The sequence below is a fragment of the Cotesia glomerata genome, linkage group LG5, assembly GCF_020080835.1.
Source record: "Cotesia glomerata isolate CgM1 linkage group LG5, MPM_Cglom_v2.3, whole genome shotgun sequence".
NCBI lineage: Eukaryota > Metazoa > Arthropoda > Insecta > Hymenoptera > Braconidae > Cotesia > Cotesia glomerata.
The window spans coordinates 6,480,100-6,494,868 of record NC_058162.1 but is presented as its reverse complement, the minus strand read 5'-3'; the positions used below and the strand labels follow the sequence as shown (position 1 = coordinate 6,494,868).

The 14,769-nt window shown below is 27.8% G+C and overlaps 2 protein-coding genes across 2 annotated transcripts; both read right to left on the bottom strand.

Moving 5' to 3' along the window:
- Nucleotides 1–6,448: 6,448 nt before the first annotated feature.
- Nucleotides 6,449–13,242, bottom strand: LOC123266203 (sodium-dependent neutral amino acid transporter B(0)AT3). The gene is made up of 10 exons (XM_044730280.1): nt 13,132–13,242; nt 11,647–11,930; nt 11,201–11,560; nt 10,310–10,417; nt 10,164–10,247; nt 9,872–10,033; nt 9,471–9,783; nt 9,183–9,385; nt 7,684–7,885; nt 6,449–7,596 (listed from the first exon to the last, which is right to left on the bottom strand). Exons 2-10 carry the CDS (start codon nt 11,827–11,829, stop codon nt 6,962–6,964), a joined length of 2,250 nt encoding a protein of 749 aa, XP_044586215.1. The 5' UTR covers nt 11,830–11,930; nt 13,132–13,242; the 3' UTR covers nt 6,449–6,961.
- A 148-nt stretch (nt 13,243–13,390) lies between these two features.
- Nucleotides 13,391–14,388, bottom strand: LOC123266213. Its single transcript, XM_044730307.1, has 3 exons — nt 14,100–14,388; nt 13,819–13,954; nt 13,391–13,749 (listed from the first exon to the last, which is right to left on the bottom strand). Exons 1-3 carry the CDS (start codon nt 14,255–14,257, stop codon nt 13,441–13,443), a joined length of 603 nt encoding a protein of 200 aa, XP_044586242.1. The 5' UTR covers nt 14,258–14,388; the 3' UTR covers nt 13,391–13,440.
- Between the last annotated feature and the right edge of the window lie 381 nt (nt 14,389–14,769).

The following is a 14,769-nucleotide window of genomic DNA, read 5'->3' as shown; positions in this document are numbered from 1 at the left end:
ATCTGAGTGCAGCGCGAGCGTGGGTAGAAGTTACCCTTTCCCTAGACCTCTACCCACACGCCACACAATGATACACTACTGTATCCGTGAGCGAGCAGCGTCGATGTTGCTCGGAAGGAGCCGAGAGCGACCGAAGTCCGTTGCCCCTCGCGCGCCAAAGTTCCACCACCAAACCGCCAGCATTTACTCTAATACATGGAAGCTGAGCACGTTCGTGAGTCGGCAAGCCAAAAGTGAGGCTTGGAAAAATGAAGTCAGCGCGAGGATCCTCGCGTGTGACGTCATGCGTCAAATTTTTTATGTTTTCAGGTTCTTCTTTCATAAATTATAAATTATAATAATAATAATAATAATAATAATAATAATAATAATAATAATTATTATTATTATTATTATTATTTATCATTAATAATTGTTATTACGGTTAATTCTTACTCGGAATTCCTAAATGCAAGTTAAATATAAATTACCACTGTAAATATAAATTACCACGGATACAGTAGTGTATCATTGTGTGGCGTGTGGGTAGAGGTCTAGGGAAAGGGTAACCTCTACCCACGATCTGGCTGCACTGGGTCATCTGAGTGATGCGAACGGAAATGTAGCCAATGTAATAATTGTAAAGGAATTCAAAAAGTAACTTGCTTTCTAACGAGTTATATACATTTAACACTTTATATATAACGCTTAATTGAGGTCAAATAATAGTAAATCCTATGTAATAAAATACACACATTAAAACATTTAAATACCATATTTGTGAAAAAATTGAACTGTAACCAATTAAGCTTTACAAAACAACGACAATTGATCTGTCTTCTAAGTCACTAGAATTTAATTTACGCGCGCAAGCGCGCGCCTCATATTTATTGTCATGATATATTTGTGTGTCGTTTATGTATATTATATTCACTTTCAACCAATCAGAATGAGAGTATTTATTTTCGACCAATCACAACACGAATAAATTGGTTTCACATAAATTTCATCTCAATTTTATTATGGGACTAGAATTCAAATTTGCGCGCGTCTCATATTTATGGTCATGATATATTTATGTGTAGTTTATGTATATTATATTCACTTTCAACCAATCAGAATGAGAATAAATATTTTCAACCAATCACATTACGAATAAATTGGTTTCACATACATTTCATCTCAATTTTATATTAGGATTATGGGATAAGTAAGAAATTAGCTGTCAGTAAGGTAAGTTTTGTTAGGTAACTGGCGGTGGAGTAAATTCAAATTATATAGTTAAATTTAAATACAACTTTTATTACTAAATAAGAATAATTTTTCTTGAAAATATTCATTTTTTTTATTTATTACAATATGTAAGGATTGATTATTGAAAGAAAAGAACTAATCGCTTATTTAATTTGAAATTATTTATTTTTCCTTGTAAAATAATTTTTTTTTTTAATTTTATAAAATAGTAAAATCAGACTGTCTAAAAGATTACAGGACATAGTTTATTTTCATTTAATAGAATTATTAAATTTAAATGATATTAATAAATTTTTATGTATTTCAAACTTAGACCATTATGTCATTTATTTATATCAATTAAATAAGCGATTAGTTCTTTTTTTTCAATAATCAATCCTTGCATATTGTAATAAATAAAAAAAATAAATATTTTCAACCCTGATAGCCAGCGCTTTCTCAGTAAGTGTTGACTTCCAGCAGTTACGGTTAATTTATACATCAAGTTGGCGGTAATTCTTCACTCAACAACAGTTGTAAGCAAATTGACGGAAATTTACGGCCGCAACTTGAATACAAGTTAACAATCAAACTTGTAGTTAAATTTCCTTTCAACTTTACTACAATTTGACGAAAATACTTGTACAGCAAGTTTTTACGTCTATTTGCAGAGTAAGTTATAGGTAACTAATAGGTAATCGCTCGCTTTGCCAACTTTTTCCGTCAAGTTTGCTTCAAATTGCGAACGTAGATTGACAGTAAGTTATAGGTAAGGTGGCTATCAGAGAAGAAGAATTATTCTTATTTAGTAATAAAAGGTTGTGTTTAAATTTAACTATATGAAGTGTTAAATGTATATAACTTGTTAGAAAGCAAGTTACTTTTTGAATTCCTTTACAATTATTACATTGGCTACATTTCCGTTCGGATCACTCAGATGACCCCGCCTGGAGTTTTGAAAAAAACCGCGAAGAAATTTGTAATTTAAAAAGAATTCATGCTGACAAATTATTTATCCTCTTAAGGTAGTTGTTGCGTGATAAGCATTTCAACAGAAAATTACGAAATTTTTTTTATCGAAAGATAAATATATTAATAATTCACTACCAAAATTTCAGATCAATTCACCGCACCGTTTTTGAGTAATTAATTTTCGAAATTGCATCTTTTACACGTAGAGGTATAGAGAGATGGTAAAGTTAGTATGAAATCTTTGGCCCACTCGAGTGGTACGGAAGATTTCATACTAACTTTACCATCTCTCTATATAATACCTCTACCCTGATAGCCAAGTTGGCCGCAACTTTCTGTCAATCTACTGCCGCAACTTGTCACCAACTTGGCGGCAACTCTTGGAATGTAACTCGGTTGGTGTCAACTTGTTCACCAAGTTGTCGGCAAAAGTTGCTCTGAAACTTTTTCACACCAAGTTGACGATAAGTTTCTCAAGAAATTTGGCGACATATTGCGGCAGTAGATTGGTCTCTTTTTTCTCAGAAACTTGTAGCCAACTTGGCGCCAACAGTTACAAATTCGGAAGTTGACCGCAAGTTGTCGCTAAGTTGGTGGCAACTATCTGACACCAACTTGGTTGGTCTGAAACTGTGGCTATCAGGGTAAAAGATGCAATTTCAACAATTAATTACTCAAAAACGGTGCGGTCAATTGATCTGAAATTTTGGTAGTGAATTACTAATATGGAGGAGGAGGAGGATGGTTTTACTTGTATCACTGTAGAGTGTTTTACAAGGGAGGGTGGGGAATTATTGTCTCTCCACTTTTTTTTCTCTCCGCAATATAATCTCTCAACCCCGTCATTATAATAACTCTCAACCACTTTTTTTCGTCCCCACCTCCCTGCATGTCGGGATTTTTTCATGCCCGACACACATGTGCTGCGACTGTGGCCGACTTACGCGTTATAATCAGTACCTGCATTTGCATTACGGTCTTAAATAGTATGGAGGTACTTCTATAGTGACATTTTACCTCCATAACTATATGGGAAAACCACAGAAAACCCGACCGGTACAGAGGCTGGCAATGAAACGCATATATTCTTAGTTTATAATCATTGAAAAATATTGGTGCGCGCCGGAATCGAACCCTGGCCCCACTCTTTCGAAATGCAGGTACCGAGCTGATTAGGCTATTGCCAACCTGAATTACTAATATGTTTATCTTTCAATAAAAAAAAAATTTCATAATTTTCTGTTGAAATGCTTATCACGCAACAACTACCTTAAGAAAATAATTGTGTTACTGAAATTAAGAGACATCTGATAATTTTTAGATTTTTTTTACAAGAAAAATTGATTTAAAAAATGCTTTCTCTAAAAGCACTAAAAAATATGAAAATAAAGTTAGCCGACATTTAGAAATTTTTATAATTTTTTTTATTAAAGAATTATTAAAAAAAATTTTTTTCATTTGTTAAAAACTTCAAAAACTATAAGTGCAGTTTTTTAAAAATATTTTTTTGTTATATTTTAATAAATTAAGTAAAATAAAAAAATCAAAATGTCGGCTAAGTTTATTATTATCATCTAAAAAATTATGAATGCAATTTTTTAAAAATAATTTTTTATAACTAGTTTATTATTCAAGAAAAATAAAAAAATTGCCAAATTTCTACTAATTTAAGTATCGTAATTATTTTAAATATTTTCATTTTATAAATTTACAATTTTAAATAAAAATATAAATTAAAAAATTTTCAAACAAATTAATTATTTTTTAAAATTAATCCTTTTTTTTACTTGATTTTTTCTTTTTTTTCTTTTTTAATAATATTACATAAAATTATGACACTGAAATTAGCAGACACTTGATAATTTTTTGGTTTTTCTTGAGAAATATACTAGGTCTAGAAAATTATTAAAAAAAATTACATTTATAATTTTTCGGAGCTTCTAAGGATGAAAATTTTTAAATGATTTTTTTTTAATATAATTTATTTATTAAAAAAATTCTAAAAATTATCAGATGTCTCTCAAATGCCAGTATTATATAAAATTACTTAGTTGTAATCTATAAATAATAAAAAAACCAATTGAAATAATTTTTTTGTCGTTTATTTAACATCAACTGACAACAATGTATATACAACTTTGAAGTATATATTGTAAGTATACATGTATATTTAATATATAATTAATTTATAATATATTCATCAGAGCATTACTCACTTCACATACTCAATATCATATAGTTAAATCACAAATAATCGGTAAACAATTACTATAACAATAGTATATCATCTTCATAATAATATTTATAATAATAATAGGTCCTATAACTTAAAACAATGATTAAACAAACATAAAACTGAATAGAGGAAACATTTGGAAGCAAACACATTGTCCATAACAACAATAGAATAAATAAATAAAATACATATGTATATTTAACAATATTAAACATTGTAAAGCACATTTTATTGTCAAATTAGTCTAATAATTAATAATAAATGTTTCACTAAAAATACCACATTGTTTATTGTCAAGTGATCAAATGATCTTATTGTCAATAGGTATATTTACTTATAGTTCGTTACGCTAAAAAGCTTTGTTAATTTTAATAGTCTACTATTATTTAATTCTGTTACTCTTTCATATTAAATTTAAAATTTAAATCCATTAATCATTTTCTGTGCGCATGAATTTGTTATCACTATGTACAATTTTATATTCGTTATGTCTTCTAATAAACTTACCATAATTTACTAAATTAAATATAATAATTAGCAATCAATATAATATAATAATAATGTATAATTTATATTTCTTCTTTAACTATATATTGTTTAGCCGCTCATATTTTAATATATTTTTTTTTCCAGTATTGTCTCGGTGATAATCAGTCAACTTTTTAAGCATAAACATATGAACAAAAAAAATTAACATATTTCTTCATTATCTTATCACTATTATTATTATTAGTATTATTAATTATTATCATTATTATCGCCATCATCATCATTATTATTAATATTATTATTATTACTATTATTATCAATATTAATATTATTAATAGTATTATTGTATCTCGATTATTAATTTATATTTCTTCATTCAACATTTCACCCAGTCTCTTCATAATTTTATGTATATATGGCATTACACAGTACTACACAATTCTAAATTTTTAATCAATGATATAGGTGATACTTAACAATTAGGATATGTATACATACATATGTATATAGAACAATTTAATAGAATATACAGTAAAGTGGAAGGCATGAGGTCGCGAAACAAAGTTACCTACGGTGTAGAAGACTACCGATATGTTTTAATAAATACAATCAATATAATATAACAGGGCGACAAAAAAATATAAAACGTGCGTTAATATAATCTATTTAATAAATAAATTATCAGGTTAAATCGTTATCACTTTTATATTTTTTAAAACGTGGTTTAATTATTAGCTTCTCGATAGAAAATAGTTAACTTTCAAAGTCGAGAAATTTTTATTATAACTATAGTGTGATTTAACATGTATTGCCAGTTAGATTATTGTCAATAATGTAAATGTCCAATTTTTTTCCATTATGGTAAGGTAAATATGGACGTTTTATTGTCGTTTATCATTTCTAATATAGTAACAGTTTATTGAAAAGTTATTATCCTTTTAAACCATAAACTTTTATCTCAAACGTAAACGTTTAAATAAATTGATACTATATATTATGCCCAATGGACGGTTCCTATACTAATTTCAGTACAGTTACTTTTTTTTTTTATTTTTATGATATTTTTTTTCCATTAGGTACTTTTGTTATATCGAATAGCTTGCCCTCATGAAAGAAAATTTTTTTACCAATTTATTTATTAAAATCATGTTTAGATCTGAGGATTTATCATTTTTTTTATCAAATGTTAAAATTGAAAAATTTTTCAAAAATGTAACGCATGATATGTAATTTTTTAATTTCTTGATTTTGTTATTTCTTCATACTCTTTAATAAAAAAATATTGTGGTACTAGATAAATTGATGTGTGAAAAATATTATTGGAATTATTCGTAAATCTAATTAAGAAGAATGAAATGAAAAAAATAATTAATGAATAAGTTTTTAATTTTTTATGACTGACCTTCAAATCTAAACAATTACTCATGTATATCATCTTCATTATTTATTTTTCTATTACTTAAAAAAAAATAAATAAACAAATATTGCTGAATTTTACTCAACAAAATAAAATTAATAATAAAAATTGTACGCTGTAAAATGATTAATTTTAATTGAATAATCTCAATAAAAAAAATAATAAAATTTTTTTCCATGAGAAACTTTAAATATATAGGCGAGAGCTTCGATATGCAAATTTTCCATATGATATATTATTTGATATCTGCGTCAATATAATAATTACTTTTAATAATAGCTATTAGCATTAAATATTATAAACTTAACTAATTAAAATCCGATCTAACAAGATAATATGCAACTGTACTATTTTTAAATATATTAATTTAATATCTATTGATATAATAGCGTAATTGACACGGTTAACTTTACGATCGTTTATAAACCGAAAAACAATTAATAATAAGATTAATAAAATGTATATTAATAATAAAATATAAACATGAGATATATATGAAATGCTTTACATACGAATAACGATGGTATCAAGTACTTTAATTGTTATCTTCGTTTAAAAGTATGGGTATTGTCATTAAATGCGATGTTGATGTTACTGTTGCTGATTCTTTCAGATTGTTAAATAATATTATTGTTCTAGGTCAAGTTACCGTTATCTATATCATCGTCGTCATCGTTGAGGCCACCTGTAGGGCAGCACAGCCCTTCTGAGCCGTCAGGTCTGATACAGAACAACAGTTTCTCGGCAGCAGTCACCTCATGGGGAACAATCCCGTGGAATTCTTTAAGATCTTCTGCAGGGAACCAGGCTTTCTCATTATCGTCGATTATCGGGATTCCGAATGATCGGAAAATGGCCACCGCTGGTATCCAGAGGACCGACGCCAGTATAAGAATAAATATTAAAACTAGGGCCCAAGTCGGCCACTCTTGTCTCTCGGTAGAGCCTTTATTAGGCACCCAGGTCTGGTATCCACTTCCTTCGCATATTATTTCGACAAACGAGGCCACCAAAATCGTTAGCATCGCCAACGGGCTCAAGTACTTCCAGCAAATTAACCAATAAAGTCCTGGTCTATTTCCAGTCATCAATTCAATGTCGTCAGCAAATCGTCTCAATCCGTAGACGTAAGAGACTCCAATGCACTCGAAAAAGGCAATTATTAATAATGGAAAATTACCACTGAAGTTATCGAATAATACAAACACGTAACTTCCGGCACCGTGAGCAAATGCCATAGAAATTATACAGCATACTAAACATATTGCACCTTTTATGGTAAAAAAATGAGAAGAAGAAATAAATTTTATTAAGAGTACTGTTAAATACTTTTGCAATAAATTTTTTAATTACTTACCAGTAAGAATTTCTTTTCTGAGATTGGGAAAAAGTTTCATGTCGACGATGCTCGTTACGACGCCCTCCAATGTCCCAAATTGCGAATCAATACCGAGTGTAAAAAGCATGAGGAAAAATAAAACTGACCAGAATTGGGCTCCTGGGAATTGATTTATTGCCTCGGTGAAAATAATAAAAGCCAAACCTGTTCCTGATGCTGACTATGTTGATAAAACAATTGAAAGTTATTATTATTGTTATTTGTAATTTAAATTTTATTACATGTAAGTGGAGCTTTCTAGTGATGAGGTTTTCATTTATTTGTTGTCAAATCACATGGAAATTAATTTAAATCGAGAATTTAATGAATATGTAATTTTATTTTATTCAACAGGAAGCTTTTAATTAAGATCTACTTTTATTTAGTTGAGGGGAAAATCCCTTTAGAATTTATGAAGAGAATTTTTTTTTATATTTTAAAAATTTATCACAGTGAGAGTTTATTGAGAGAAGAAAAATCAAAATATTAAATTTTTATAGAGTTATTGCACATATTTAAAAACGTTAGGAACCTAATTATTTATTGTGAATATTATTGAAATTACTTAATTTTTTATTTCATATTTTTTATCATTTTAAAGGATTATTTTTTCTGTGCATATCGACGGTCTAATTAGCAATTTGTCTAACTCCTTATTTTTTAGAGAGTGATTTTTTAATATTTTGATATAGCCATAATTCAATTATAAATTATTTGAATGATTCAAACCTAAACATTATATCTCTATTAGATATTAATGATATTAAATGGTTTTTTGAAGTGATAATAAATTTTGAACTAATTGTTTTTTTCGTACAAATAGAAGATTTTCTAAAATAGAGTTAGACAATTTGCTAATTAGAACGTCGATATGTATACATGAAAAATATATCAAAATGCATGTGGGTACTCAAATGAAAGCTCTTGATGAGTGTAACATCGGAATGACCTTATATATTTAAAAATGTCAATATTCAAGAAAGTACAGTGCAATTTAACATAATTAAGAAATGACCTTGTATCTTGTCAACTATCGACATTTTTAAAGATATAAACTCATCCCGATGTTACACTCATCAAGACCTTTCATTTGAGTACCCACATCAATTTTTCATATATATATATATATATATATATATATATATATATATATATATATATATATATATATATATATATATATATATATATATGTTAAAATAGAAAGCAATTTTTTTTTCACATCAATAAAAAAAAGACCAGTGCAACACTTTTGGACCTTGCGCCAGAGTAGTCAGAAAAAAAATTAACCCCCCATTTTGTAAAATAAAAAAAATTGTTCTTGTACCTAATCTTTAAAAATGAAATAAAATCATTTTAAATCTTCAAAATATTTTAATTATTTTTTCATCGAAAATTACTAATTTTGAGCCAGAAGAGATTTTTTCCTATAAGTTGTCAAAAAATAAAAAAAAGTTAATAATTCATATAAATCTTACATTATCCAATTCTTTTTGAAGATCACATTCCGGAATTTCAGGCATTATTATATTGTCAACACTATTATTTCCATTTGTGAAATTTAATAATGTACCGGCCGGTGGAATTTCATCTGGGAATCTCTCAGGATGTCCAAATATACTGATCAAAGTTGAATTTCTATCCACCAAGCATTGTTCATAAACCATCGTCGCTTTAAAACCTAAAAGATAAAGAATAAATGTATTTAATAATTCGTAATTTATGACCAAGAAATAATTGCAATTAACCATAATAAATATCATTACCGATAACTGAAAATACCACGATTCCAGCGAACATCGATGTGAAACAATTCGTCAAACTGACCATAATTGCATCGCGGTAGCAGTTATTATTGACTGGATTGTAAGAGGAGAATGCGATTAAACCACCGAAAGCTAGACCGAGGGAGAAAAATATTTGCGTTCCTGCTTCGAGCCAGACAACAGGATCCGTCAGCGTATACCACTTTGGGGTGAACAGGTGACGTAGGCCGTCGGACATTCCTGGTAAGGTTACACCACGGAAGAAGAAAATTATCAAAACGAGGTACGGAAATGTCGCTGTCACGTAAACGACCTGCAATTTTTTTGTAATTAATAATTAGTCATCTTCATAAATTATTATTGATTATTAATTAATAGTGATGTAATGATAATGATTATACTTTTCCAGATGAAGCTATTCCTTTGATCATACACATGTAAACTAAAATCCAAGCGATAACGAGTGCCAAAGCTATTTTCCAATTGAACACTTCTGGGGTATTTATGTCTTTTGATATCATTAGTGTTGTACGATACCAAAAATATTGTGTAGGGCTGCTTTCCTGAATAGGTAATTTAATTTTAATTTTTTATTTAAATTAGATTTAATTTTAATTTTTTGAAATGAAAAATTTTAATAATAACGACTAAATTTTAGAAGGAATAATTTATAAAATTAGAAATATCGATTACTTGACATTCAGGTTCTAGAGCGTATGATCCATTTTGAAAATATTTATTCGGACATTCTGACCATGGTAATTCAGATTGAAAACTCTGTAATAATTTCACGTTAAAGTATGTTGAGAAAAATTATATTGCTAGTGAAATATATTTACTTGAACAAAATAGAAAAGGCACCAGGCAATTATTGTGTTGTAATAAAGCGCGACATTGAAAGAAACAACTGCGCTGCTAATTCCTATTCCTCCTAGATATGGTGAAACCTAAAAAAAAATTTATGTTCTTGTATTTGTATAAGAAATATCTCTAAAATTAATCTTGAAATGTTGTTATATATTAGAGACGTCTTCAATTATACAGCTGATGTATAAAATAGAATTTTTAATTATTGATAATTTGTCATATTAATTATTTAAACTTTAAGAAAGACAATATAAAGAGAAATAATTAAATATTTATAATTATACTTATTTATCTTCTTAAGTTTTATTAAAAATTTAATGAAGACGATACTAGTAACATGAATTTTTAATATTAATTATTTAAACTTCAATTAAATCAGAAAATTTAAGAAAGGAGAGACAATAAAAGAAGAAATAATTAAATATTAATAACTGTGCTTATTTATCATCTTAAGTTGTATAAAAAGGAACAAAAATTAACACGATATCAGTAATAAGATGAAGAAACACAGAAAAACAAGTATATAAAACTAAAAGTTATAATTGTAATCTTTGTGAATAAGTTTTTAATTACTTTTCCTATAATACAAATATATGCTTGAGAAATTTAAACGCAACTTAAAAGAAAAAAGAAAATAATTAATTTAACAGATATTTAATAATTTTTAGAATTTTTTTTAACAAATAAATATCGCAAAAATAATGAAAAAAAAAATAATGACATGTAGAAATTTTAAAAAATTATAAATGCAATTTTTTAAAAATACTTTTTTGGAACAAAATTGTTTATTAAATAAAATTAAAAAATTATCAAGTGACTGCTAACTTTAATGTCATAAAAATAAATATGAATTATAAATAAACCTGATTCCAGACTCCAATGGCTCCTTTTCTCAATCTCTGTCCGATAGCCAGCTCCAAGTAGAAAATGGGAATCCCTTCAATGGCCAGCATAACAAAATAAGGTATCAAAAACGCTCCACCCCCGTTTTTTTGCGCAAGATATGGAAATCTCCAAACGTTTCCCAATCCGACGGCATAACCAACAGTAGCCAGCAGGAATGTTAATTTGCTATCCCAATTTTCTCGCTCATCTTCGCCCGCCTCAGGACGAAATATCCCTTTGCCCTCTGTACTGCCGGTTGGCATTTTCGGCGCAGTACTTTCAACAATGCTACTGCTTACATTCACGCTGACGTGAGCGGCCGCATTTGGTTTCTTGGCCTATAATTAAAATTATTCATCATCAATCATATCACATCATAAAAATTAATCTATGCATAAAATCAAGAGGTCAATTATCATACAACCTTGGTGCTGGGGCTCGAGTCGTCGAAGCCCGGATTGGTAGTTCCATAATTAGTGGTCGGATTTTTCCGACTGTCGACCACCAATCTACCTCGCATTTCTTTCATCTCAAGCCGATCCACGCTTTTTTGGGGCTTCAAGTCCCGAGAACTTTGTCTGCGTACCAAGTGAGCCGTGTTTGCCATTTTTCTTTATTTAGGATTTTATTATCTTGAATTATTATTTACTTTTAAATTACCAAGCATATCGTTGATGACAATCTCGGTATTAATAAATAATATTCATTCTAAAATAAAAAAAAATTAATTTTATCATTTACAATTTTTTTTATTCTTCTTTAAGTTTTACTTTTCTTCCTTTGAGTTAAGAAGTTTACAGTTTTAATTATCAAATTTATTTTTTTTTTATTGACCGGTATTAATAAATAATATTCATTCTAAAAAAAAAAAAATTAATTTTATAATTAAAAATTTTTTTATTCTTCTTTAAGTTTTATTTCTCTTCCTTTGAGTTAAGAAGTTTACAGTTTTAATTATCAAATTTATTTTTTTTTATTGATCGCCTAATTCCAATACTACTTGACATTTGTAAATATAAGACAACTTTCAATATAATATATACATATATATAATATACCCACAGATCTATACATAAATGATCGTTACGTAATTTTTATATTTATATATTGAAAAATATTTGAGACATGTAAAAAATTATTTATTAAACGGAAATTGCTATTGTTTTTCGATAGTTTTAATTAAAAAAGTATAAGAACTGGTAATGGATTGTTTACACAAATATTGATTTCCGAAGCAGAAGTTTTATCGTACTAAAAGGTGAAGAAAATACATACATATATATTTATATATATATTTATTGCTATATATATTTATGTAGCTTCGAAATCTTAATTATTATTTGTAAAAGTATTTACGAAGCGCGAAATTAAAATACCAAGTCTTTACACTAGTTCCACTGACGTCATCACATTGAGCGACTCTTACAAATATAAGTACTAATTATTTACTTACATACATATATGTATATGTATAAATATTCATGTAATGTATGTATATAAAGATATTTGAATAATATATGTATATATAGGTGTATATTTGATATTTGATGTATATATTTATGTATTTTAGGATATTGTGCAAAAACTAGGTCCACTAGTGATAAAAGAAAGGAGTTGATCTAGTATTGGATGTAGGGCAATCGAAACTGTTATGATCATGTAATATTTTGTAGAAATTAAAAAGTTCGATTGGATAACTTGTATGTAAATTAATAAATCTGTGAAAAAAATGATGATTAATAAGTGTAAATAAAAAATAAATTGCAAAAAAATAAAAAGTAAAATTATTAATTATGAGTAAAAAGTATGAATGTGATTCCGTAATCACTCGATTGAAGAATTCAGTAAGATTAAATGTATATTAATGTAAGTACTAAGATAAAATAATAAATTTAATATAATAACTGACCTGATAATGTTAGGGGAAGAAGAGATGAGCGAGCGACTCCTTTTGGGATGTTTTGGGGCACTCGGGGGTGAGAGTCCAAACTTGTTCGTTAGTGTCGCGCCCTTCAGGAAAATTATAATAACTTTAACGTGGGGAATCCTTGATTTTGTGTATGGTGACGGCGAATCAATAGTAGGCGCCGGCGCGCGTTCATTTTATTTAGATTTGTTGATAAGAAAAGGTCCATTTAAGTGATTAAAGATTTCAATCAGATAATGTCAGTTAATAAAAATATTATAGATTTTTTATTCAAAAATACATCAGTACACGCTAGCGAAGTTTGTTGTTTAAGTATTGCGTGAATGCGAGAATTTTTTTTATTCTTTTACTGCTGCTGGAATTAAAAGAGTCTATTAATCTGTCAACGCTGGCTTCATCTTTTATGTTTAATGCCTTAAAACTAGCGGTTATGTCACTGTAATAATTTTTGTAGAACTCTAAACTTTCCATGGACCACTCTAGCAATAAATTCAGGCGAGGTCGCTCACTTGTTCCATTCACAAAATTAATTATTGTCGGGTCGTCGAAATTTATTTTGCTGCGAGCTTGTTCTAGCTGATGATATTTATCCTTTAGCTCCTACGGAAGAATATGTGTAATAATAAATAATTAATACCACTTAAGTAAGCAATAAAAGAAGATATTTACCTGAGTGTAATTGTTTAGAGTATTGATAGCTTCAACAATAAGCTTTAGTTCTTCTTCGATTCCCAAGTTTATTTTAAAAATAAGTTTTTCCCGGGCGCCTTTGATCAAGCAAATTTCTGCAGTATCTACCGCAGGGCTGTAACACACAGATGGCGTTAGTTTAATCCATGATAAGTTTGATAATATATTATAAAAAATTATAAATAAAATAAATATTATTTGTGTAAATTAATTAATTATTTAATTAATTATAAAATTTTTAGAGAAGAAAAGATGCTTACCTGGTTACATGACGAAGTTGTTCCATCTGATTTTTGAGTGATGTTAATGGTCCGGTTTTAACCTTATTAATCTCATTGTTGCAGTAACAATAAATTTTTTCGAGTGTTAAATAATAATTAACAATTGCTTTTTGAAGTTGCTGAAGGTCTTTGTCCATTATTATTGTTGATAATTTAACTCGATGATGTCATAAATTAAATATACCACGTGAAGAGCTTAATAACTACTTTTCAGATTGTAATTTGACGTTAAATCAAGTGGTAAAAAAAATTAACCAACAGCACGTGGCTGCTAAGATAAAACAGATATAAATATAAATATATTGCTATACATACTTATAAATATATCTAATCAAAATAGAGTATAAATAATCAAAGGGGTTAATGCCAAAAATCAAAACAATTAAGTCATGACAAAAAAAAATTATAAATATATATTATTAAAAAGAATGACAGAGAAAATTTTATTTTTACTTATGTGTAAATAAATTTAAAAATAAGATATAAATATAATTAACGTAATTGTTGCCAAAAAATATAAACAAAGCACTGGACTGAAAGAAGAAACAAAACAAATGTTAAAAACAATAACGCGGTATTTTAATTTATTTAAAAATGATGAAAATTAATTTAACAAATATTTAATAATTTTAAGAACTTTTTTAATAAA